Source organism: Hydra vulgaris, chromosome 03 (assembly GCF_038396675.1).
Source record: "Hydra vulgaris chromosome 03, alternate assembly HydraT2T_AEP".
Taxonomy (NCBI): domain Eukaryota; kingdom Metazoa; phylum Cnidaria; class Hydrozoa; order Anthoathecata; family Hydridae; genus Hydra; species Hydra vulgaris.
In genome coordinates, this window is record NC_088922.1 from 27,512,501 (window position 1) to 27,537,500 (window position 25,000).

At 27.5% G+C, this 25,000-nt stretch overlaps 2 protein-coding genes across 2 annotated transcripts in view; both read left to right on the forward strand.

Moving 5' to 3' along the window:
- Window positions 1-6,794, forward strand: part of LOC101240882 (uncharacterized) — an 85,048-nt gene extending 78,254 nt beyond the window's left edge. The window contains exons 9-10 of the mRNA XM_065792820.1: window positions 6,150-6,248; window positions 6,338-6,794. Of these exons, the coding sequence (XP_065648892.1) occupies window positions 6,150-6,248; window positions 6,338-6,563 (325 nt within the window). The 3' untranslated portion in view covers window positions 6,564-6,794. The remainder of the gene's footprint in view (window positions 1-6,149; window positions 6,249-6,337) is intronic.
- LOC100207349 (presequence protease, mitochondrial) overlaps window positions 1-25,000 on the forward strand; it is a 177,184-nt gene that overhangs the window by 78,273 nt on the left and 73,911 nt on the right. Inside the window, exons 2-6 of the mRNA XM_065792819.1 lie at window positions 7,345-7,475; window positions 7,576-7,640; window positions 10,208-10,254; window positions 10,329-10,435; window positions 10,518-10,669. Coding sequence (XP_065648891.1) covers window positions 7,408-7,475; window positions 7,576-7,640; window positions 10,208-10,254; window positions 10,329-10,435; window positions 10,518-10,669 — 439 coding nt within the window. The 5' untranslated portion in view covers window positions 7,345-7,407. The remainder of the gene's footprint in view (window positions 1-7,344; window positions 7,476-7,575; window positions 7,641-10,207; window positions 10,255-10,328; window positions 10,436-10,517; window positions 10,670-25,000) is intronic.

Here is a 25,000-nt window from a genome sequence, read left to right on the forward strand (position 1 = left end):
ATGCAAATTGAAATACATATAAAAAATGTATAATATCGTTAAATATTAGTTTATAATTTATTTATTGTAATTACTTGCTTTTCAAGTTTGACTATAAGTTTTATTAAAACAAAAATTCATTCATTTTTTTCAATTCATTTTTTCTTTTTTTCTCAAATTTATTCAAGCATAGCAAGGTTCATTAAATAGTTAAAAAATATTTTTTGAATGCCTGTTGTTCTCACGCTTTTTTAATCACAATTCAAGCGCAATTATTATTTTATTAAGTTTTAAAATCTAATTTTAATTTATTTTATTAGTTAAATTAGAAAATTTGATTACTAACATTAACTTAAGCGATATTTCTGATGATAATTGAACAGAAAATTCTGATGAGTAAATTATGAAAATACGTGACCTAGAAACTGTTGGCCTTGGCCTTGACCTTAGAAAAAAATACATGTTCTCTTATTAATTTAATTTACTACACAAAATTTAATTGTTGCATTCTTTAAAATATTATTGTATGAAGCTATGTAACAGAAAGCAAAAAATACAATTTTTTTTGCCGAACTGACGTTAGCTAAGGTCAGCGCAATATATATATATATATATATATATATATATATATATATATATATATATATATATATATATATATACATATATATATAGATCTATAGTTTGTTGGCTTTGGGAAGAGCGGAAGGAAAAAAGTGATTCTTACGCCAACACATACGTCACTTTTAATTACTTTTGACTTTTGATTGGACGAAAGTCAAAATCATTAATTTAATTACAAATTAATTGTTATATAAAAAAACCACAAAAACGCAAATTTAATTGACCAGAATGTTTTTAAAAACATTCTGAATGTTTTTAAAGTATTCTGAATGTTTTTAACAATATAAACAATGTTTTTATTTTTATTTTTTTTAATAAAATGTTTTTATTTTTATTTTTTTTAATAAAATGTTTTTATTTGTATTTTTTTTACTGTAAATCATGCGCGGAGTGTTGCTACATCGACTATCTTATAGCCTGACTCGCAAGGGAGTGCTGCTACATCGACTGACAAATAGCCTGACTCGCAAGGGAGTGCTGCTACATCGACTGACAAATAGCCTGACCCGCAAGGGAGTGCTGCTACATCGACTGAGGGTTTGGTTGGGGCAGGCAGTCTGTCATTATTAAAAAAAAAAATTCCGGTCTTGCATTTTAATTTTTACTTTTTGTCAACAAATTATGGAAAAAACTTTCGGACAACATCTAAGGGTTCTATATATATATATATATATATATATATATATATATATATATATATATATATATATATATATATATATATATATATATATATATATATATATATATATATATATATATATATATATATATATATATATATATATATATATATATATATATATATATATATATATATATATATATATATATATATATATATATATATTTATATATATATATATATACACTAGCCACCATCACATTTCAAAAAGTGAAAAGTCACAAAAAAATACACCCTAGTGTATAAAGTACAATTTTTAATCGAAGTTGGCAGTTCTTAACGATTAATGCACATTTAAAGGTGCTTAAGGCAAGTTTTCATGATATCATTCAGCATATTAAGTCAACAAACAGCATCAATCCATCAGACCAAGAATTAGCACTATACAGTACAAAAATGTTTTTTTGCTGGGTAGTTGGATCTTTTTGCACATAACTGTATTTACAAAATAATTATTTTAAAGAAAATTTTGATTACTTGAACTATGAAAAAATACCTCTTAATTAAAACTTTTCAGAAAGAAACAAAGTAAACTAATTTTGAACAATAGAGATAAACATGCTGTGCTCTTCTTGTTACTCCGTGCAGCTTTGTTTGTCAAGGTTTATGTTTTGGAGTCAAAGATTTAAGAGAGAGAGAGGTGAAAGTGTAATAAAAAAAAGTACCCTCCTTGAATGTAATGGCCCCAGCCTTGGATAGGTGTATAACATTAAAAAGATAAAAATAATAATGATAATAATAATAATAATAATAAAGGAAACCTAAAAGTTTTTCAAATAATTTTTTTTTAGTTGCAGGTATACCTGTAAATGTTTTTTTAAGATGCGGGTACCTGTATATGTTTTTTTAAGATACAGATATGCAAAAGATTATTTAAGGATAAAAAGGAAGAAAAATATATTCTAAATATTCTATTATTAAGTACTTTTATTAATAATATACTCCCTCTGTTCCGAAATACTTTTCAGATTTCACGGTTTTTTTTTGTTCTGAAATACTATTTCGATTTGATTTTATTACTAATTTTGATGAGAAAAAAATCAAATATTTTTATTAAATGAATTTTTTGAGAAAATAAAAATTATTTTAAAACTTGTATTATGGGCCACTGTGTAGGAGGGCCGAGGGGGTTATATCCCCTCCCGAGACTTTTTTGTCAATGTTTTTTCTTTTACTTAAAGTAAATTTTTTGTATTACTTTGTTTATTAAGGTTTTTTTGATGCTTCGCCACCCCCTCTCCCTAAAATGTCATGCCGTGGCCTATGTATATGTGCATATACACACGATTGTATAGCTATATACAGCAACAAACCAAAACTAGGCTATCCTTCTATCTTATTTTTATATATATATTTATCTACTCGTGCTTATATATGAAATTATAATAAACTAAATCAACAAATCAGATTATTTATTGCTGTAAAAATTGAAGGGGTTTTCTCAGAACACTTTGTTCAACAAAAAAGAGAAATTGGCAAGTTTCCTTGGTTAATTAATCAATTCTTTCCAATATGAGATTATTTGTAGCAATTTCTCCCATTGACTTTCAGTATTGCTGACATACAATCTTGAAGTGATAAGAAAACTTTATTAAGTGCACCACCTTCCATTTCATTAAACGTTTCATGTACAAGGTTGATTATCTCGTCAACATTGGAGGGGCTGTTAACTTAAATATTTACTTTGTAGTGCTCTAAAATATCCTAAATCTAGGATATTCATATCTGGACTGTTTAATGGCTGGCATATTAAATGAATTTCAAACTCATCCTAGGACGCGTTCACCATAAATTCTGAATCATCAATGACTAAATGCGGTTTCACATTGTCCTGTTGTATAAAAATAGTTTGAGAATTAATAGTTTGAATATTTGAAAGCATGTTGCGATACTCAAATTTATCTGCAACAATTAAAGTTGTAACTAGTGTTCCCTTTACTTCAATTTTTACTGTTTCTTTCTTTACAAATGGACAAATACCAATCTTTCCATTAAACCATTCATTTGTATGTTGGTCAAATCTTGCTCTCGCAACGGCAGCTAGGAACATATTTTTTATGATAAAATTCTTTGATTTTACATGTCGATGGGGTACACGTTCATCAATCTCTAAGTAGTCCTGATTCTTCTGTGAAACCAGAACCAGAGTTGTTAGTCCTTGGCCTTGGCCTGGTGTTAAGGCCTTAAATTGAGGCCTTGGTCTTGGTCTTGACCTTGAAACTGTTGGCCTTGGCCTTGAAAATTTTGGTCTTGGCCTTGATTGTTTTGGCCTTGACCTTAAAAAAAAATACATATTTTCTTATTGATTTTGTTGAATTCTGCACATAACCTTGGTCTATTTATACAAAATGTGGTTTTATTTTCACAGCACTTGCTACTTACAGTTTTGTGAAGAATTGGCCTTAGCCTAAGGCAAAAATTGAAGTCTTTACCTTTGAAAATCTTTGCATAGGTTGTGACCTTAAAACTTTTAATCTTGGCCTTGACCTTAAAGCTCTTGGCCTTGTAACGTGTGGCCTTGGCCTTGCTACTTGTGGCCATTTTTCATCTATATGAATCCTGTTGAACGTATTTACAAACTTAATTGTACCATTTGCGAAAAATTGTAGTTGAGAAAGAATAAATTGAATACACGCTTCCTATTTTGATCTGTTAAAAAAAGTTTCACAGCTAACGTGCACACTCTCAAATCACCAGTCTTAAGTCGACAACAAAAAAGATTTTATCTTAAATATTTTTAGCAATAAATTTTTAAAATTTTTCTTGAACTTTTTGATTTTATTTTGAATTTTTATTTTTAACAGGGTTTTTTTTTAACAAGGTTTTTTATTTTAGTAGGTGATAACTTTTATTAAGTTTTCATTTTGAAAAACTTTTTTAATAAAACAAGTAGAGTAAAATCGATGCACATCAATAAAAATTGAATAACTTTTTTTATTTAAATATTTTCTTTTTCTATTAAATCAGTCATAAAAAACTACATAAGAATATATAAACATATATTTATAAAAAAATCAAATTATCAAAAACATTAAATGATTTTAAAAAAATGAAAGTGCTGTTTAAAGCAACATTTTTTTAATCACACAGCTCACATAAGAAAACATTGCTTTGTTTTTAATTTTAACTTTTTTTTAACACAACTTTTATTTAAGAAACTATATTTAATTTTTACATTTTTTGCCACAACAAAATTCAGTACCAACTACATATTTCTTTTAACTCAATCTCAATATCATTTTTCCAATGCTCAACACATGCTTAAGCTCTCAAAACTCAAAGCTGGTGTAATTGATAAAGATAGTAATTGCCGTGTAGTTAGAGAGGTGCTATGGTGGCTGTTGAAGATGATGGTTGTGGATTAAATATTTGAGTGATTGCTAATATCTTATAATTTATGTTATTTTTGTTGAATGGAAATAAGCCAATTTATTAAAAACCACTGATTACATGCAAATATGTAAAACATTTACCACTCTTTTATAGCAGTTTAAGCTATGAAAATTTTGTTTATCAAGATTCTCATAATTTGAGTCATTGTAAAACTTGGTAAGAATTTCTTTCTACACTTGTTTGACATGGAAATAGATACCTCTGTTCAATCATTGTAGAAAATGTAAAGTATGCTCTGGTAGACAAATCAAGATTATATTTTGTTGTTTGCACATCAATACCGCTTCCAGCATCACGTGAGTTATATACACATCTAGTACTAATATATGAATACCACCAATGTGCTCAGTTTTGGGTATAAATAATTCTTTCAGTCATTTAATAAATGTATCATGCTGCATCTAAACTGATTTAAAAATTTCATATTTGGTGCCAACTGGACCACCTTTTGCCCAGTCGGGACAAAGGTTTTTTCCGACTTTTTTTCATAAATGGTGGTGCAAAATGTCTATCAGCGTTGCAGTAATTGTTCACATTGTAATAAATTTTTTCATTGTTGCCAGTGAGTTTTAATACACATCTTGTCTCTTTTTAACACACTATGATTGCTTTGTCTTGATCACCCAAAAAAATTCATCACAGTTCTAGATATGTGACCCAGAAGATATGCGAGTCTCTTGATATTTCTTGATGATGCTTTCAAAAAAAACAATTAATTATTTTTGCCATAAAAGAAAGAGCTCTGTAAGTTATTGACTTTTTGAGTTGAAATTTCTCTTCAAGACATAAAACCAGTCTTTGCGAGGCCATTTTTGAATAAATGCAATGAATAAAGTGAATTAATTGATTTTGGTGTTTAAGGATATGAATCCAAAGAGTTCATTTCAGGTTGAACCATAGCCCCAGTCAACGAGAAATTGAAACCAATGCACCATCATTCATTCATTTTAGAGTACTTTTTGTTTTAACAGAGCCATGGAAACCTTTGTTGTTGTTATTTTTGTGATCTTTAAGTAATGAGACTGCAATGCTATGCTTAAATGCAGCTTTTCTCAGTGATGTTATGTTTTCTTTCGTATCAGTTAATACGGCTTGTAACACTTCCTATCATCCTCTTTGTACACTTTTGTTTTATTATTTGTCATTTTGAATTTAGTTGAGTTAAACTGAATAAGTGATGATTGTATTGAGAAAAACATAATAATTCATTTTTAATTAAACCATAATTAACATTATGTTAATTAAATAATCTGCCTAGTTGCTTACAAAAACTAAACTAAGTAATTAAATAAGTGTGTGGTTTTATCAGAAAATATATTTTTAACTTTTTTGATTTTGATTGGTTCCAGCAAAAAATTAAAACAAACTTTTATTGTTTTGATTTTTTTTTTAAGATTGTATTAAAATTAAGACAAAAGATTAATAGGTGGTAGTTGGTAACTTGGTTCATTTTTTGAATTTACTTTAGATGGGAAAGCAATCACTGTGCAAATCAGAAAGTTTCCAATCATGTTGTAACTTCTGAAGACTATCCTTTTAAAATAGATAATGTTCAAAATCAAACAATGTAAGTTCACTATAAAAAGAATTTTATTGAAACAATGTTTAAAAATTTATATAGTTTATGATAAATAGTTGTAAATTTACTATTTTTAGATGTTCAATGTGTGCTTCTAATGTTCATAAAAAAATTATTGATTGTATTCAAGAATCAGAAAATCGAATCACTCAACTTGTCATCAGTAAAATGGCAGAGTTAAGATATGACTTGATTTCAAAAATAGACAATATTTGTAATACAATTGTTAGGGAAAATAATCACTTTTCGTCATCAAGCCATTATGATGATAATCTTTCAGATGTTTTAAAGTCCATTGTTTGATTTATATTTTTCTAAATTTCTAATTGTATTTGTTATTTTGACTTAGGTTTAAATGTATGGAGAAAAAAAAAAGAAATTCAATTTGTTGAAAAATATTTTGATAATTTTTTAAATATTTTAGATAATTTTTTTTTAAAAAAAATAGAACATTTTTGGTTTTTAATATGTATTTATAATATTTGCAAAGTATCCTATGTAACAAAGTTTTTTATGTTAAAGTTTTTTTCATCACTACACTTGTATTTATAGACTAAAAACATGAAGTAAAAAACTTGTATAAAATCATAGATTTTTAACAATGATTTCATACAAATATAATAATCATTCAAAGTAAAGTTAACTTATTTTAAATGTTATTGTAGATTAAAATAAATTATTTTTATCATTGTAAGTTTTTAAAGCAACTTGTATTTGTATATTTATGCATTTTTTTATGTTAACAGTTTATAAACAGGTTTTAAAAATTTCGTTTTTTATTCTTTTATTAAAACATTCTTTAACCCTAAATTTAAGTAAAATAATTTTGTTAGTTCTTTACCTTTTGCTTTTTTACTTTTATTTTTAATGAGATAAATTTATTTTTCATACTTCAACTTATGTGGATTTCATACTTCAACTTATGTGGATTTCATACTTCAACTTATGTGGGTTTCATACTTCAACGTGGATGCTTCAAAAACTTATTTTTCATACTTCAACGTGGATGACTTCAACTTGTGTGCTTCAAAAACATTTTAAAAAACACTATTCTAGTTCTTATATAATTTGTAATAATTTTTAGAATTTAATAATAATATTTTCATTCTTAGTATAATTAAGTAGACAGCTTATATGATAATTGAATATGATTCATATTGGAAAGCTTCATCCGTCTATTTCTACTGGTTCAAGATGGTTTCCTAGATTAGTTGTGTATGTATGTTTCTTAAATGCCCAAAAAATCATCACCTCATATTTTGTGAGGTGTAAACTTGTCTTGAAAATTTTGTTTTCTATTCTATTTTGATTTTAGGAATTCTTTGCAACATTGCTGGTATTCTACTGTTCAGCATTCAGCACAAGTCACCAATCAAAATGGTTTACTTAACTTATGTTTAGATCAAGAGTTAATTAAAAGTTTATTAGTTTGAAATCAATTATTATGCAATAGTTTGAGATCAGTTATTATCCAACAGTTTGAAATTAATTATTATCTAATAGTTTTCTTAGGACCAGTGTGTTTGCGTTTAATAGCTTTCATTAGTGTAATAAAAAACAATTTTATTTTTGCTGTTTTATTAAAAATCTGTAGGCTGTACAAGTTTCAAAACAAAAAGCTGTACGAGTTTCAAAACAAGTTACAAAACTTTAATTAAAAGACATTTTATAAGCGTAACATAATAAGATGTATAAGTTTCCCATAAAATGTCGCTTTAAATGTTAAATGTCATTTAACAAAACTACCAAGATAATGGTTGAGCAGGAAACAGTTTAAACAAAATAATACATCATTTTTATTTTCTTGAAACACAAATTTTAGAATCATTTAAATATTTGATTCTGTTAGTTCAGTATTTAAGAGAATTTCAAAATGTGAAAATTTTTTTTTTTCTAACAAGTTACCAACTGGCTTTGAAGAAGCAATAACTAGTCTAAAAAATATTTCTTTCAGCACAGATTACCTTAAGTTTAGCATTAGATAAAAAATAAATAGATAATTCAAAAGAAAAAAGAAATGGAAAAGTGTATGTGTGTGTATATATATATATATATATATATATATATATATATATATATATATATATATATATACACAGTATATATATATATATATATATATATATATATATATATATATATATATATATATATATATATATATATATATATATATATATATATATATACACACAGTATATATATATATATACACACAGTATATATATATATATATATATATATATATATATATATATATATATATATATACACACACAGTATATATATATATATATATATATATATATATATATATATATATATATATATATATGAATATACAGTAGAATCCTGTTAACTTGGACTCTGAACGAGTATATATAGTTTGTCCGACTAAGGGAATGTCTGAGTTAAGCAAAGCTTTTGTTATGTATAGAGAATTCAAGAGGAATTGAAAATTCGAGTAAAAGTCCGACTAATCCAGGATCCGAGTTAACTGGATCCTGCTGTAGGACGAATTACGTTCTAAAAATTGAGTAAGTGCCAGTACATAGAACCTTGTGGTTTCTTTGGTCCATAGTAATTTATAGGGTTGGGGCAGCAATCTTTTTTATATTTTTTTTTTTTTTTTTTTTTTTTTCCAAAAAAAAAAGTTTTGGTGACTTTTTTTGCTTCTACTATAAATATCAGGAATTGCCTACTAGTTTTGCTTATCCTTTTAGCATACAACTTTTTCAGAAAAAGAAGGATTATATATATAAATTAAAAAAATGTATATAAATTTAAAAATATATATATCTATATTTATATGTATATATGTATGTATATAAAAATTTTTATAATATTTTTTCTTAGAAAAAAGAATTTTTGTTGACATTTTTTACTTAAAATGGCTCTCAAATGTTATCTTTATACAGTATTTTAATTAAACTAAAAATTAGTACTTCATTTTTTATATATCAAATAAATAAATTATCAATTACTACAAGAAATGTCATTAAAACAACCATTTGTGTTAAAAAAAAAAGCACTTAAAGACTCTGTTTTTAAACAAGACAAATTATGATTAAGTAAACTTTATATCATATATATATATATATATATATATATATATATATATATATATATATATATATATATATATATATATATATATATATATATATATATATATATATATATATATATACATATATCCAAAATTTTTTTTTAGCACAAAAAATGTAAGTATTTTAATAAACAAGACAAACTTTTTAATTAATAAAAGCATTTTATTAATTCTAAACAAAACAATACATGTTTCGACTATCAATAGTCATCTTCAGTTGAAGTTTAATTTTTAAATTTGTTTAAATACCTATATAGGTGATTTTTTCAATACCAATACAAAATGTAATTATCTGTGTACAAACTATTATTTTAATTACAAAAATACAACAAAAAACTTTTTTTGTTGATATATTTTTGTAATTGAATTAATAATTTGTAAACAGATAATTACATTTTATATTGGTATTGAAAAAATCACCTACATAGGTATTTAAACAAATGTATACATATATATATATATATATATATATATATATATATATATATATATATATATATATATATATATATATATATATATATATATATATATATATATATATATATATATATATATATATATATATATATATATATATATATATATATATTATATATATATATATATATATATACTAGACTAGATATATAAATATATATCAGACATTTTATATATGTGTATATATATATATATATATATATATATATATATATATATATATATATATATATATATAATATGTATGTGTATATATATATACACACACACCCCTTCGGAGTCAGTGTTAGCAGGATTCTACTGTATATGTGTATGTTTTTTGTTGTTGTTTATTTATACAATAGTTCTTGTGATCTAGATAAATATCAAGTTGGCACACAAATTCACGGATACACTGTTATACAAGTATTTTGATATTTTATTGCTTGTTAAACTTTTAATTTTTGAACAATTTTTTACATTTAATACATTTTTTATAGTCATCTGAGATACCAGATTTTCACGCTCATGCAGTTATGCTGCGTCATAATGAAACAGGAGCTCAGCACTTGCATATAACAAGGGAAGATCAAAACAATGTTTTTAGGTGACTTTTTATTTCTGTTATTATTTTTACTGCTATTTTTTTGCTTATTATTTTGTTTGTATAAGAAATTTGTGTTTGCTAGTGTTGCGTTTCGAACAACACCTTTGGATAATACTGGGGTATCTCATATACTTGAACACACTGTGCTCTGTGGTTCAGCCAAATATCCATGTCGAGATCCATTTTTCAAAATGCTTAATCGTTCCCTATCAACATTTATGAATGCATTTACAGGTTAACTTTTTATTCAGCTCATTATATGATTTTCAATTGTGTAATTTTTCTGTTATATTTTTTCACTGTTGTATTTTTTTTTGTAAAACGCTTTATAGCCAATGGAGTGCCAAGATTTTCATCATAAACTTAAATAAGAATTCTTGCTAGGCAGTTCACAGTATCTAGATAACCTCAGTTTTTTTAAAATAATACTTGAAGATCTAAAAAAATTTACTTCTTAGAATATTTTTGTCTGATTAAATTTTTCATAATGGTGGTAATTTTGGAAGCTTACCTTCAGCATATTGAATTTTATGCAATTCAACTAGCATTAACCATTGTTGTAAACAATATTTTGATGACAGCCATACATGTTTACCAAACTTTAATAAAGCAAAAGTTTTTAAATTTTCATGACATGGCCATTCCATAAATATGTGAATACCAAAATAAATAACACCAACTCCGTTGATTAAAGTTCTGCTTTATCTTTGGGGAGGCAATAAGATCCATATATGAGTTATGGAATGTTAGACTTACTTTAAATAATATTTGAGATAAAGATTTAGTGATCCTAATATCAGACTTTTTTGAGTCAATTATTTGCAATAATAAAAAGACCTTTGTTCTCCAAAAAATCTTCTTGTTAAAATGTACTTTTAAAATGTTTTTATTGAATTTTTTTGAGTTCTGAAACAAGAATATTATATTCAGAAATGACATGTTCTATACTGATCTGTCCACATTTTTGTAGATAGATTTGATATCTAAAACATGGATGGTGCTTTCCAAATGGTTAAAAGTGGGTTTAATAGGATGCAGGTTGTTAATGAAAGTCTTAACTAGTAGAAGTTCTAAAACTGTGTAAATAAAAAAAAATGTCACTAATAGAATGTTTGTAGAGTTGAATGGTGTGTCGAAACTCTTCATTCATTATTAAAAATGTCCTAAAATTTATTATTTACATATTACCTAAAAAATATAAATGGCTGTTGTTAATTCTTTAAATCAAATGAAAATGTTATTACAACATTTACAAAATATGCAATGGTTTTGTTTCTTTTACAAAATTTTCAGACTATTATACAGATACTACAATCTAAAAACAATTCCATTAAAGTTAAAGGAATTTTAAACCAAGTAGTCCTTTAATTTGGAACTGAGTGAGTTGCCCGTAAAATTAACGAACGCAATATATAACAGACTCAGTCTGTTAAATTATTTTTATGGAACATTATGTAAAGTTTGCAGACCACTACTTTAAAAGGCGTAATTTTTATCACGTTTCAATGTCCTCTATTGACCATAATAATTAGTGCTAAAAAAAGCATTTTTTGCAAAAAATTATTAATATTTGCAACAACAACAAAAAAAATTCTATTGTTATCAGGTAACTTCTTTAAATTTTTAGAACATTTGTTTTGTTATATTTTGAAATGATTATGTATAATCAAACATGATCAAATGACTCTTCTTAATGGTTGGTGTCAGTGTCAAAAAAACTCTTCTTAATGGTTGATGTCAGTTTCAACAAGATGCTCAGAAAATTTTTATATGATTATAATAAACTTGAATATAAAGATTTTAATGGCATCTATATGGGCATTAAATTTCAGAAATACTAATATATACAAATAACAAACAAAATAGGTAAATTAGGTTTAGTTTTACATATTAAATTTTTCTTCATACAAATAAATATTATCAGACCAAATATTATTTGATAAAGAATGGGTTGACCTATTTGTCTTTTCTTGTGTGTATAAGTGTCAATGTCATGCCTATTTTCAACATTGCATGAAACTGATAAACTGATGCTAAAAATAAATGCTTTTCTCCAAGGTTGTAAACCAACTGTAAAACCTCAAAAAAGGATTCTTCTGTATATCTCAAATTAAAACATCAAAAGAGTTTAAATAATCGTTTAATATCCTCTTCAATTTATGACCTGCAATTAAGAACAGTAGCAATTGTCACCAACTTTATAACTTATATTACCTTGTATGCAAAGCAATAGGTTAATGCATTTTTCTGCAATTTTCTGCTTAAAGTTTTCTGCAGCTTTGTTATGCTCATGGAACTTTTAGACTGAAATATGAAAGATATATAAGGTGGGACTAATTAAATATTGTTACATGGAAAACATAACATTTTTTTTTTTTTTTTAAATTCACCTCCCCAAGGCCCAGATAGCCACTACAGACGAGGAGGCTACTTAATTGTGGTTATAACCCTCTCTTAACTCTATAACTCCGAAACACGAACCTTAAAGAACAAGGTCACTGCGCGGAGAAACAAGTTGAGCGCGGTACTACCAGGGACGTGGTGGGGATCTAACCCTGAACCTCTCGCTTATGAAGCGAGTGCTCTGCCACTACACCACTACCGCATTATCGCTCTACCACTACACCACTACCGACATATAGTCATTGAATAGAGACCTTTTAAATATGAATGCATAACATAAATCCATATTTAAAATAAGATATAAAATAACATATCACAAAAGGTCCATTCAATGTATTATAGACAGTATTCTATATTTTCATTGTATGCATTATATTGACAATTTAAAGTTTATTAATTTCGTTTTTACTGAAAAATGTATTTCTTTATGCTTACATTGAAGCTAGAGTTTCAAAGTAAAATTAAATTAACCTTTCATATTGTCAAGTCACAGTTCAAAAACCTAACAGGTCAACACCCCTTTTAGATAATGTCAAAAAATTTATACAACGCTCATAAAATTGAATCTAAAGGACATTACAGAAAACAAAACAATTAAAGTTATTGTCTTAAAAACACAGTTACTCATAAAAAAGAAATCAAAAACCTTTCTTTTTAAAGCTTTCTTCTTTCTGTTTCTTTTTAAAGCTTCTTCTTTCTATTTCTTTGAAGCTAGAAAAGAAGTTTCTAAGAACCCGAATAAAAGAAAGAAATCGAATAAAAGTTATTGAAACAGCGCATATAAGTTCTTGTAAATTAACTGAAAATAATGTTTATATTATTTAATATTTAATATACAATAGCAACAATGTTATTGTAATATTAGCAGTGTTATTAGCAAACTTTTTTCTACTTATAATTCTAATAGTATTGAAAAAAAATTGCCTAATAAATTTAAACGGTAATATGTTTGAAAGTGCTTTTTTTTTCGTTCAAAGTTTTATCATTGTTTTATCACTTATTTGTATTAAGTATCTTTATGTAAGAAGTTCAAAAACCAAACTTTTTGAACAAACTGTTATATATTAGATAAAAAAAGCTACAGTTAAAGAAATATAAGTTATAGTTCCTGTTAAACTAGGAAAATTATAGGCATACCTTAACAATCCTCATTAAATGGTCAAAAGACTCAAATCTTGAAATCCTCTACTCAAATCTTGAAATCCTCTTCCTTTTTGCAGTTCTTCTCAACAGCAGTGAAATAATTTTGCAAGCATGATATGGGTGTCAACCTTTCAAATAAAAACATTTTTTTGTTTTGATTTTTAAGTTGAATTAAGTACAATCTATTTGGAATGTCAAATTCATCAAACATTTCATATTCAAACAAGAATCGAAGGCTTGTCAACACATAGAAATATTGCACAATATCAAACAGTGTCAACACATGGATATGTCACATATTCTCAACATACAGGAATGTCACACAATATCAGCATTTCATATTTAAACAAAAATAGAGGGCTTAACTCTTACATTCTTATTAAATAGTTTCTTTTTTCTTCTCTTTTTCAAGCCCATATTTTTTATCAATCACATCAACCTAATCCCCACCAAAAACAAACAATTTCCACAATACACACAAACAAGGAAACACTAATAAAACATCTGTAGTCACTTAGAAAACATCATTTGAAGCTAACTGTAGTAAAAATATAAGCATATTATTTTGTTTCTTGTATGCTTTTAAAAATATAAGTTGTAAAAAAGCATTAACATTTTTGAATAAAATATGATGTAGTATTTTATTTTTTATGAATTTTCAACTGTTTTTCAAAAATTCAAAATAACACAAGTTTCAGAAAAGTAATGTATCATTCCTTAAAATACAGAATTTGAATTTGATTCAATTATATGTGACAAATCTAAAAACTTACTAGTTTTGACATAAAAATTTGAAGTCTGAAATTTTGGATATACTTTTAATATAGTAGATGATGTGTGCGATTCATTCTTTATCAAAAATTGTCTGATACAATATATGTTTTTTTTTGAACACTCTTTAACTTTGTGTGTGTGAGTACTTGATACAAATGCAAACTTTCCTACATCTTGTTTAATATCATTACCTTTACCTAAAATAATTAAACATTAAAAAAAGCATTTTATTGCATATGGTATTTTAAATCTCAATTGTGTAATATAAAAAAAATGTATAAAACTTGAATCACATCTATGCTTATAGTCAAAACCTAGGGATAAAAAAAGAGATAAGGCCAATTTATTACCATAGTAAAAAATGGCTAAGTTTTGTTTTTGACGAAAAAATCTCAAACTGTAATCATGAACTCATTCACATAAAAAAAAAATTGTTGCAAACTACATTCTTTAAAACAATCTGATGAAGCAAATGAATGAGATGATGACCAAGCTTTATTTTCATCAAAAGCTAATAATTAGGCTGTGTTAAATATTAAATATATAAATGATGAGAAATAGTAAAAGACACAAGTCATGCCCTTTTTTAAAATGGCAAATATAAAAATATACTAAAATAATGAAAATTAAAAGAATTCATAAAACATAAAAAAATAAATGTAGCAAAAAACATATTTATATATTTAGTTGTGTACTTTATATGTATAGCTTTGTCACTTTAATACTTTAAAAAATTAAAAAGATAAAAATGAATGAGCATGCTAATTTTTTAGATTAAATATTTAACAGGTATACATCCTAATCTCTTCTAGTATTTTCTGTACCCTGTTGCAAAAAAATATGTGTTAATTAGTTCATCAAGATTTTTCAAATATATATATATATATATATATATATATATATATATATATATATATATATATATATATATATATATATATATATATTGCACACCTTATATAAAAAGTTTAAACGCACTTGTTTTTTTAAAAGTTAAGGTAAGTTAAGAGTGGTACAAAGAGAAAACACGAGGCAGGGTCAAGGTTTTTTTTTTTTTTTCTTAGCTGATTATTAATGAAGAAAAAACAAAACTTTCAATAAAAAGAACACAAAATCTTTTTTAAAATTAAATAACTAACTCAAGTATTCAAAAGATTACTTAGAAAAAATTGCAATAAAGTTTAAACGCGCCTACAACTTCTTTTAATCAAAATATATTAATACGGAATATGACCCCCATTGTTTTTAATACATGCTTGTATTTGATTTGGCATTGATTCAATTAAGTTTTCAATCATCTTGATTGGTATTTCAAGCCACTGTTTGGTCAGTTCTTGTTTGAGCATTTTGTTACAAGTTATTTGCTTTTTTGTTAGTTGATAATCCATCTGGCTCCAAAAATTTACGATTGGGTATAAGTCTGGTGATCATGCTGGCCAAGCTATGAGTGGAATATTACTTTTAAGGAAATAATCAGTGATTGAATGTGGTGTATGGCATGGAGCATTGTCTTGTTAAAGTAACCAGTTTTGATCAGCCTGGAATAAATCGCGACTAGGGATAAGCGCATTTTCCAAAATGTCACGATACTCATACTGGTTTAATCTTTCTTTATATATTTTATGACAGCCAACACCTGAGCCTGATACACATCCCCATATGCTGACAGAACCACCACCTTTTTGAAAACGGCTTAGTAGGTGTTGCTTCAAATATTTTTCCATATTTTTGCAACAAACAAATTTTTTTTTTTCTGTTGATAATTTCAAAATTTGATTCATCACTAAAGATAATCATTTTCCATTGTTCCGCTGAATAATTTAAATGCTCTTTGCACCATTTTTTTTGTCTTTAGCGATCAGTTAATATCGACAATGGTTTTCTTACACCATGAAACAAGTTTAGTTCTTTCTTGCGTAATAACTTACTTATTGTCATTCAATTAACTGTTTTGTCTACCAGCGAACTATTGATTTCTACACTTAAAGTTGATACTCCTGCTTTTGGGTTACGTCTGCTTAGCGTGTAAAGCATATTTTTATCGCGTGCTGTCAGTTTTTTCGGACGCCCAGTATAAGGTTTATCATTGACACTACCAGTTGATAAATACTTTTTTGTTGTACGAACGCTTGAATTGAAACTGAAGTCAGAAATATTTAGGCATCTCCTAATTTCTCTATTGCTTATTTTCATTTTATGCATTCTAATGACTTGCCATTTTGTTTTTGACGAAACAGCTCTTTTACCCATGAAAATATGATATTTTGACAAGGTTGGATCAGTTGAAAATTGCTGAGTTTTGAATCAAATTGTAGTTGTAGTTTTTATTCAAAATAAAATAAGAATAGGGGTCCAAATGTAACGTTAACAGGCTGTTGAGTGATAAAAATGCAAAAGAATTTAATAAAAAGTCTCTCAATAAACGAGTGTCACGAGTTTTCTTGTCAAAGTGTGTTTAAAATTTATTTCAATAAATTAAATGGAGTTAATTGCTCCATTAATTTTCTCATCACCCTCTACCTCCTTTATAATATCCATACAATTTTTTTTTCTCTTTAAAATAATAAATTATAGCCATTGTATAAATAAACATAAAAATAGAGAGTACATCTAATTAATTTATTGGGTTACCATTTCTTAATAGTATTATATGCGTTAATAGTATTATATGCATTGACAAGAAAACTCGTGACACTCGTTTATTGAGAGACTTTTTATTAAATTCTTTTGCATTTTTATCACTCAACAGCCTGTTAACGTTACATTTGGACCCCTGAGTTAAATTTCTAATATATATATATATATATATATATATATATATATATATATTAGAAATTTATAGAGAATACAATCCGGAGTAAGAAAGTAACAAGGGCGATAAAGAGATGCAACCTTAGCAAATGCTAATTTTGCTCTGGATTTGATATATGGTTTTCGAGAAGAATGGGAAGTAAGAGTTAATTCTAGAAGACGAAGGGTAGATGACTCATTGAGTACATTTCCGTTAAATTTAGAAGATCTAGATTAAATTTAGAAGATCTATTGTGATAGTGATTAGCTGAAAAAAGTTGATTTTTGTCTGAGTTAAATTTCACCAGCCACTGAGAGCCTCATGCTGTAGCAGAAGTGAGACCTTTTTCAAGCTCAAATACTCCCTCTTAGCAATCAGAAAGTGTTGACTTCTTATCATGACTAGTACTGTTTGCCAATTTGGCCCTAACCCTTAAATTGACGACCAAAAAAATGACAATATGTCCAGTAATCTAAAGACACTCAGTTCATTTAGCATAAAAATTAAAATCTGGTTACACCGTCCAAGAGAGAAAATTAAGTTTGAAGTTAGATATTTTATAGATAATTTGAGTTCAGCTGTCTCATCTTGTAATCTTAGTGTTAATGGTTATCTTCCTTTAGTTCGTAAAGACTCCAATAGTCACATGCTTGGCCTGGGCATTTACATTCGTAAGAATTCACCCATTTGTTGAGAAACTAGGTTTAAATCCACAGACTATTCTTTCATGTGCTTTATTTAGCACCACTTCACTCTATTGCCTTTCTATTTGTTCTTTATCACTCTCCTTCATCTTAAGACTGCACTCTTTTTGACGTTATTTCTAATCATATTGACCAAGCCCTCTCTCTTTATCCATCAGCTAATATAGTTGTTGTTGGTGACTTTAATGCTCACCACTCTGAATGGCTTGGCTCTAGTGTCAGCGACTCTGCCGGCTTTAAAGCCCACAACTTTTGCCTTTCACAATCCCTAACTCAAATAGTCAACTTTCCAACTGGCTTTTCTGACAACCTGAATCATTTAACTTCTCTACTCGACTTATGTCTTGTTTCTGATCCTAGTCAGTGCTCAGTTTCTCCACATTTACCCTTAGGTGCTTCTAATCACAGTTTGATCTCTCTAAAACTAATATCTCATTCTTCTTCATCAGCTAAATCCCCCTATTATCGAATCTCTTACAACTACAGTAAAGCTGACTGGGATTCTTTCCGTGATTTTCTTTGTGATGGCCCTTGGGTAGAAATCTTTCGTCTTCTTGTCGACAAATGTGCTTCTTACATAACTTTGTGGATTCAGGCTGGCATGGAATCTTTTATTCCCTCTTGACAATTCCAGGTCAAGCCTCACTCTCCCCCATGGTTTTCCTCACACTGCTGCTGCTGCGATTGCCAATCGAAACCGTTACTTCCATATTTATCAGCAAAACAATTCTCCAGAAAACAGATGTCTGTATATTACTGCTAGAAACCATTGTAAAAAGGTTTTTTCTAACGCCAAAGCCCGCTGTTCTCAGGTCATGAAATCTCGTATCTCATCTCAAAAATTAGGCTCTCGTGACTTCTGGAGAATCTTTAATAGTATCAATAATAAGGGCAAATCTTTAATTCCACCTCTGTTGTATGGTTCAGACTTTGTCACCTCACCTAAAGACAAAGCTGAATTGTTTGCTAAAAACTTTTCATCAATATCGTCTCTTGATTCCACTAGTTGCGTTCTACCTGATATTGCCAACAAACAGATTGATCCATTTCTTGACATTCGTATCACTCCAGCTTCTGTATCTAAAGTGATTTCCTGTCTAGACTCTACAGCTTGTGGCCAGGACAACATACTTTTAATGTCTTGCAGAAGTGTTTTCCGGGGCTGTCGTCTATACTCTCAAAACTATTTAACAAGTGCTTATCAAAGTCTTGTTTTCCAGCCTGCTGGAAAGCAGCATCTGTTATCCCAATCTTCAAAAATTCTGGAAAGTGATCTGATTCGTCTAACTACTGTCCCATTAGTCTTCTTCCTATCATAAGCAAGGTTTTTGAATTATTAATTAACAAACACTTAATTTCTCATCTTGAATCTTATAACTTACTTTCTGACCATCAATATGGATTTCGATCTTCTCGTTCTACAGCTGATTTACTAACAGTAATAACTGATAGGTTTTATTGTGCATTAGATAAAGGTGAAGAGGTTAAGACCATTGCTCTTGACATTTCAAAAGCTTTTGATAAAGTTTGGCTGGTCTTCTCCATATTTTTTCTTCTTATGGTGTATCTGGCAGCATCTTTAAGATTATTGAATCCTTCCTTTCCAATCGTAGCATAAAAGTTGTCCTCGATGGACAGCACTCTTCTTCTTATTCTGTAACTTCAGGGGTTCCTCAAGGTTCTATCCTTGGCCCTATACTCTTTTTAATTTACATCAACGATCTTTTAGATATTCTCACATCTAAGGTGGCATTGTTTGCTGATAATACTACCATTTATTCTTGTCATGATAAGAAACCAGCACTCTCTGATTGCTTGGAGGGGAGATTTGAACTTGAAAAGGATCTCACTTCTTCTACAGCATGTGGCTCACAGTGGCTGGTGAACTTCAATATAGATAAAACTCAATTTTTTTCAGCCATTCGTTATCGCAATAATTTAGATCTTCCTATATTTATGATTGGTGATGTACTCGATGAGTCATCTACTCTTCATCTTCTAGGATTAACTCTTCCAATCTTTCTTGGAAACCATATATCAAATCAATTGCAAAATTAGCACCTGCTAAGGTTGCATCTCTTTATCGAGCTCATCACTTTCTTACTTCGGATTCTATTCTCTATCTCTATAAATCTCAAATCCGGCCTTGTATATAATACTGTTGCCATATCTGGGGCAGATCTTCTAATAATGCCCTTTCTCTTTTAGACAAGGTGCAAAAATGCATTGCAAACATAGTTGGACCTGCTCTTGCAGCCAACCTCGAACCATTATCACATTGTCGTATTGTTGCTTCTCTTTTTCTTTTCTACAAATACTATAATGGGCACTGCTCTAAAGAGCTAGCGTCTCTTGTGCCATCTACTAAAATTCATTCTCGTGTTACTCGTCATTCAATTAAGTGTCATCCTTCTTCTGTGACTGTTCCTAAGTGCTCCAAAATTGCATATTCGTCTAGTTTTTTTCCTTGATTATCAGCTCTTTGAAATTCGCTTCCTTCATCTTGCTTTCCTGATTCATATAATTTGCAATCTTTTAAGTCGTCCATCAATCATTATTTTGCTTTACAATCTTCATCTTTTCTCTTTTATTACTTCCAACTTTAATTAGTGGCTGCTTGCAGCCTTGTTGGAAGCGAAGATGTTTAAAAAAAAAGATGGTCTCTGCAACGTTTTCTGTGTATAAATATATTGGTTGAATAAAATGATGGATAAATACCTATCTATGTTCCATTTAATAATGTAAACGTGACTCTTCATAAATTTTATGTTTTTGTTAAAATAGAATCATTTTTAGAATTTTTGTTCAAAATCTTTTGTTCCTATTTGAGATATGCTAACTAGAAAACAAAATTTTATACACCATTTTTAGCACTGTAATTCCATTAAAATGGTACATATAACATCACAAATTTTAAAATTGTATATGGACATAAAGGGCTTTCAGTAGAAAAATAATAGATCAGTTATCTTTAAAATTTGGCTGATTTATGGGACTTGAAAGTGAGGCTACTAAAGGAACCGTTTTTACAGTTTTTGAAGAAATTTTTCTTAGTTTTTTCAGCCTTTGATAATTTGTGTACCTGTAATTGTATTTTTTGCCATAAGGATACAAAAATTAAGGAAAATAAAAACTTAGCCTACTGCTTTATTTATTCTATTTTTAAAGGGATCCCCAAGTGCCAAGACAAGTTTTGTTCATATCATAGATAATTATTGAATATAAGTAAAAATTTAATTAAACTTTCCAAAACAAACTATTGAATAAGATATTTACAAAAAACTTTTTGATTTTTCATGCTATTTTGTTTTTCGCGAAGGAAAGTTTCAGCTCTATTATTTATTTTTTAAATCCAGTCTGATTAATGTGCTTATATTTGACATCAATGAAAAAAGTTTCTTTTAAAAAACTTAAATCAAGTTCAAAATGTAAAGGTTTCCCCTTTGGTGGTTAAACGAAAATGTAAGATTCAAGTTTTTAATATCAATTCTATATATACATATCTGAAAAATATATATCAAATTATTTTAAAAATGGTTTTTGAATTAGAAATGTAAATTATTATAAACATAAGTTAAAAATATATATAAGATCATTTTTAAAACTTGTTTCTGAATTTATTAAAAAAAAAAAGATTTTAAAATTTTTCAAAATTTAACTGGGTTATATTGCTCTTAGTGTGTATAAAAAACACACTAAGAGCAATATAATGTTGGATTATATTGCTTTTAGTGTGTATAAAAAAATTGATTATTTATTTTCTAAGAAAAATATTCATCTTGTGTATTTTGAAGTTGGCTTTGCTTAATTACTATTTTATATACACTCAAACTCAAACACTTAATGATACATTGAACAAAAAACTAAAGTATGCTACAGCAAACATTTTTTATAACCACGGCAGACTAAATAAAAGGGGAAAAACTCAATATGATTGTGTAAAACTGAACTGAGTTTAAGAAACTCTGCAATGAAACAATGCAACTTGTCTCGGCACTTAGGGATCCCTTTAAGTAACATGTTTGCTTGTAGAAAATAGAAATTTGAGTCATAGTAAAGCATCATGAAAAGTTTTATTTTTTCCTTCTGATCATAAATTATTCTAAAAATACATGAAAAATTCTTTCTTGACTAATTTTTTTGCTAAGTTATAGGTTTTAAATTGTTTGAGGCAAGATACGCTTTACAAAAATAGTAATTCAAATTTCACATAAAAAATATTCTGTATTTGAAAATAAACAGAAATTTGAACCAAAGATCTTAATATTTTCAGCCTTTTAAAGATGCTTGCTGTTGTAGTTTAGCATGCAGTCAAAAAGCTGTTTTCTGTACTAGTTGTTGTCCAAACCACTTTTGTATCTTGCCTAGTGGGAGCTGAAGACTGAATGAAGTGCCTCAGATGGCTGTTTACTAAAGCAACCAAGCCCAGTGCTGTAAATTTTGATGAACTTTTTAATGTGGTAAGAAAACAAAATGAGTTTTTAGAGTCACTGTGACTGGCAGAGTCATACAGTATTCTTAAAATGCAATCATGTGAACTTCAAAACATATTCAAGTACTTTTTTGCCTTAAATTTGCTTCCTTTTAAATATGAATTGTAGAGCTGGAATTGAGTTCTTATGGATTCAATTTTCTTGGTTTTTATTTTGACTGCAATTTGTCTGAGGTGATGTCAAACCAGCAGCAAGTATGTGAACTGGAGTGAGAATGGATATTTAAAAAAAGAAATGCTGTTTGTATGAAAACAATATATTTAAGGCTGTTTTAAGATTTTTATATTTCAAATAGAGCAATATGTATATTGCTCTATTTGAAATATCTTTTTAATATTGAGCACTATTTTACAATTATGAGTTTTGTTTTATTATTAAAATACAAAACAGCCTTAAATATATTGTTTTCATACAAACAGCATTTATTTTTTTTAAATATTACTCTTTTACTACATATATAACTATTGTTGTTGTTGTTATTATTATTATGATGATGGTTTTAACGAAGAAAAAATAACTTTTTTTATGGTACTTTTATTTTCATGCCTATACAGCAATCATCAGCCATTGAATACAAAATCAAAAATGAGGAAACTTGCTTAAAATTACAAATTACTTTGTAGTGGGGTCTTAACGTTGCTAAATGTCATACTTGATGGCAACCAAAGAAAACAAAATATTAGCTAATCATGACTGTCAAAAAAAGAAGAATTTATTCTTGTGCCTGCATTTTGAAATCGACTCATTTCATTTATTTAATAAGTTTTCACCTTTATATGTTAAAATAAGGAATTTTTTGTATAAGCAAAGATTGTAAATTTTTGAACAAGAGTTATAAGGATTGCAATGTTTCACGATTTTTCACTTAATTGAGGGTGTAAACATATTGTCTTTCATGTCCCAAATTTCTTTAGAGAACTCACTATCATTTTTATATCTATTAATGTTAAAAGATTTTAGGTGATTAACACACCAAGATTTAAATAGAGTTTCACATAAGCCAAAATATACTTTTTCTTTGTATTCAGGTTTATTTGATGACACTGTGGTATATACACTAGAGTATATAGAACCTCATTTATTATGCTTTTTAATATAAAGGTTATTATCTTTTAATATAAAGCTTATATTCATTTTGAACTAGAAGTAAGTGCTGATGATTTCTTATTCATAGATTAATTTGATTTAAATCTAAATCAAACAACTAGAATATGTTTAATATTTGTAAAAGGTTACAAATTTTTGTTAGTTTTATAAAGTCAGATTTTTGTTTTTTGAAGAACTTTTTTAGTTTTTGAAAAACTGTCTGCTTTCTGTACATGAAAAAATTTGACAGACAAGTTACAAACTTCATGAAGGAGAGAATCAAGGCCCTGCTCAAACAAGAGATTGAATTCACTGATCCCAAGGTTCCATCAGGAATTTGCAATTCTAGCAGTGCAAACTTGCAAAAACTAGACAGTGGTGATATCAGTGGTGAGCTCTCAGACTGTACAACTTTCAAGGCATCAAGATCACAAGAAAGTCCTCTGACTGTTCATGCTTCATTTGTCAAGTTGGCAAATCACAGCACAATCAGGTTTCCCCTGTTGCATCATGTGCACAAAGCAGCAGTCCACAAAGCTCCTTCCAGGTACAGGAAAAGCTGTGCTCTCTTTGTCTGACAACGCTCAAAAAGGGGTTTCCTCACCAGTGCACAATAGGTTCAAAGTTTAAAAATTTGAAAAAGATAGTCCAGACTGACTCTAAAGTAGACAAAAATATTCTATTTATATCTTTTTTTTTAAACTATGTTTTTTTGCTATTTTATTGTTTTGTTTTGCAGTTGACTTTTATATGTTATGATTTTGTTAATTATTTTATTATCACATTAATGTTTATTATATTAACTTTGTAAAAAAAGAGCATTAAAAACTTTGAATGGCATACTAAGGTAAATATTTAAATATTCCTTAATGATAATTTGTTACTTGGTTAAACAGAATTACTTGTTGAAAAGTCCAAAAACTTGCTATATTACAGCTATATGAGGTATTGTAAAGAAATATGAAATATTTTAAAGAAAAAAAAAATGAAACAAATGAAACATTTAAACAAACAATATGAAACATTTTAAAGAATAAATCATTTTTAAAAAACATTGTAAAGAAACAAACAATACCAAACAATTCAAAAATAAAACATTTTGAAAAACATTGTAAAGAAACACAAACAATATAAAACATTGTAAAGAAAAAAACATTAAAAAAAAACAATG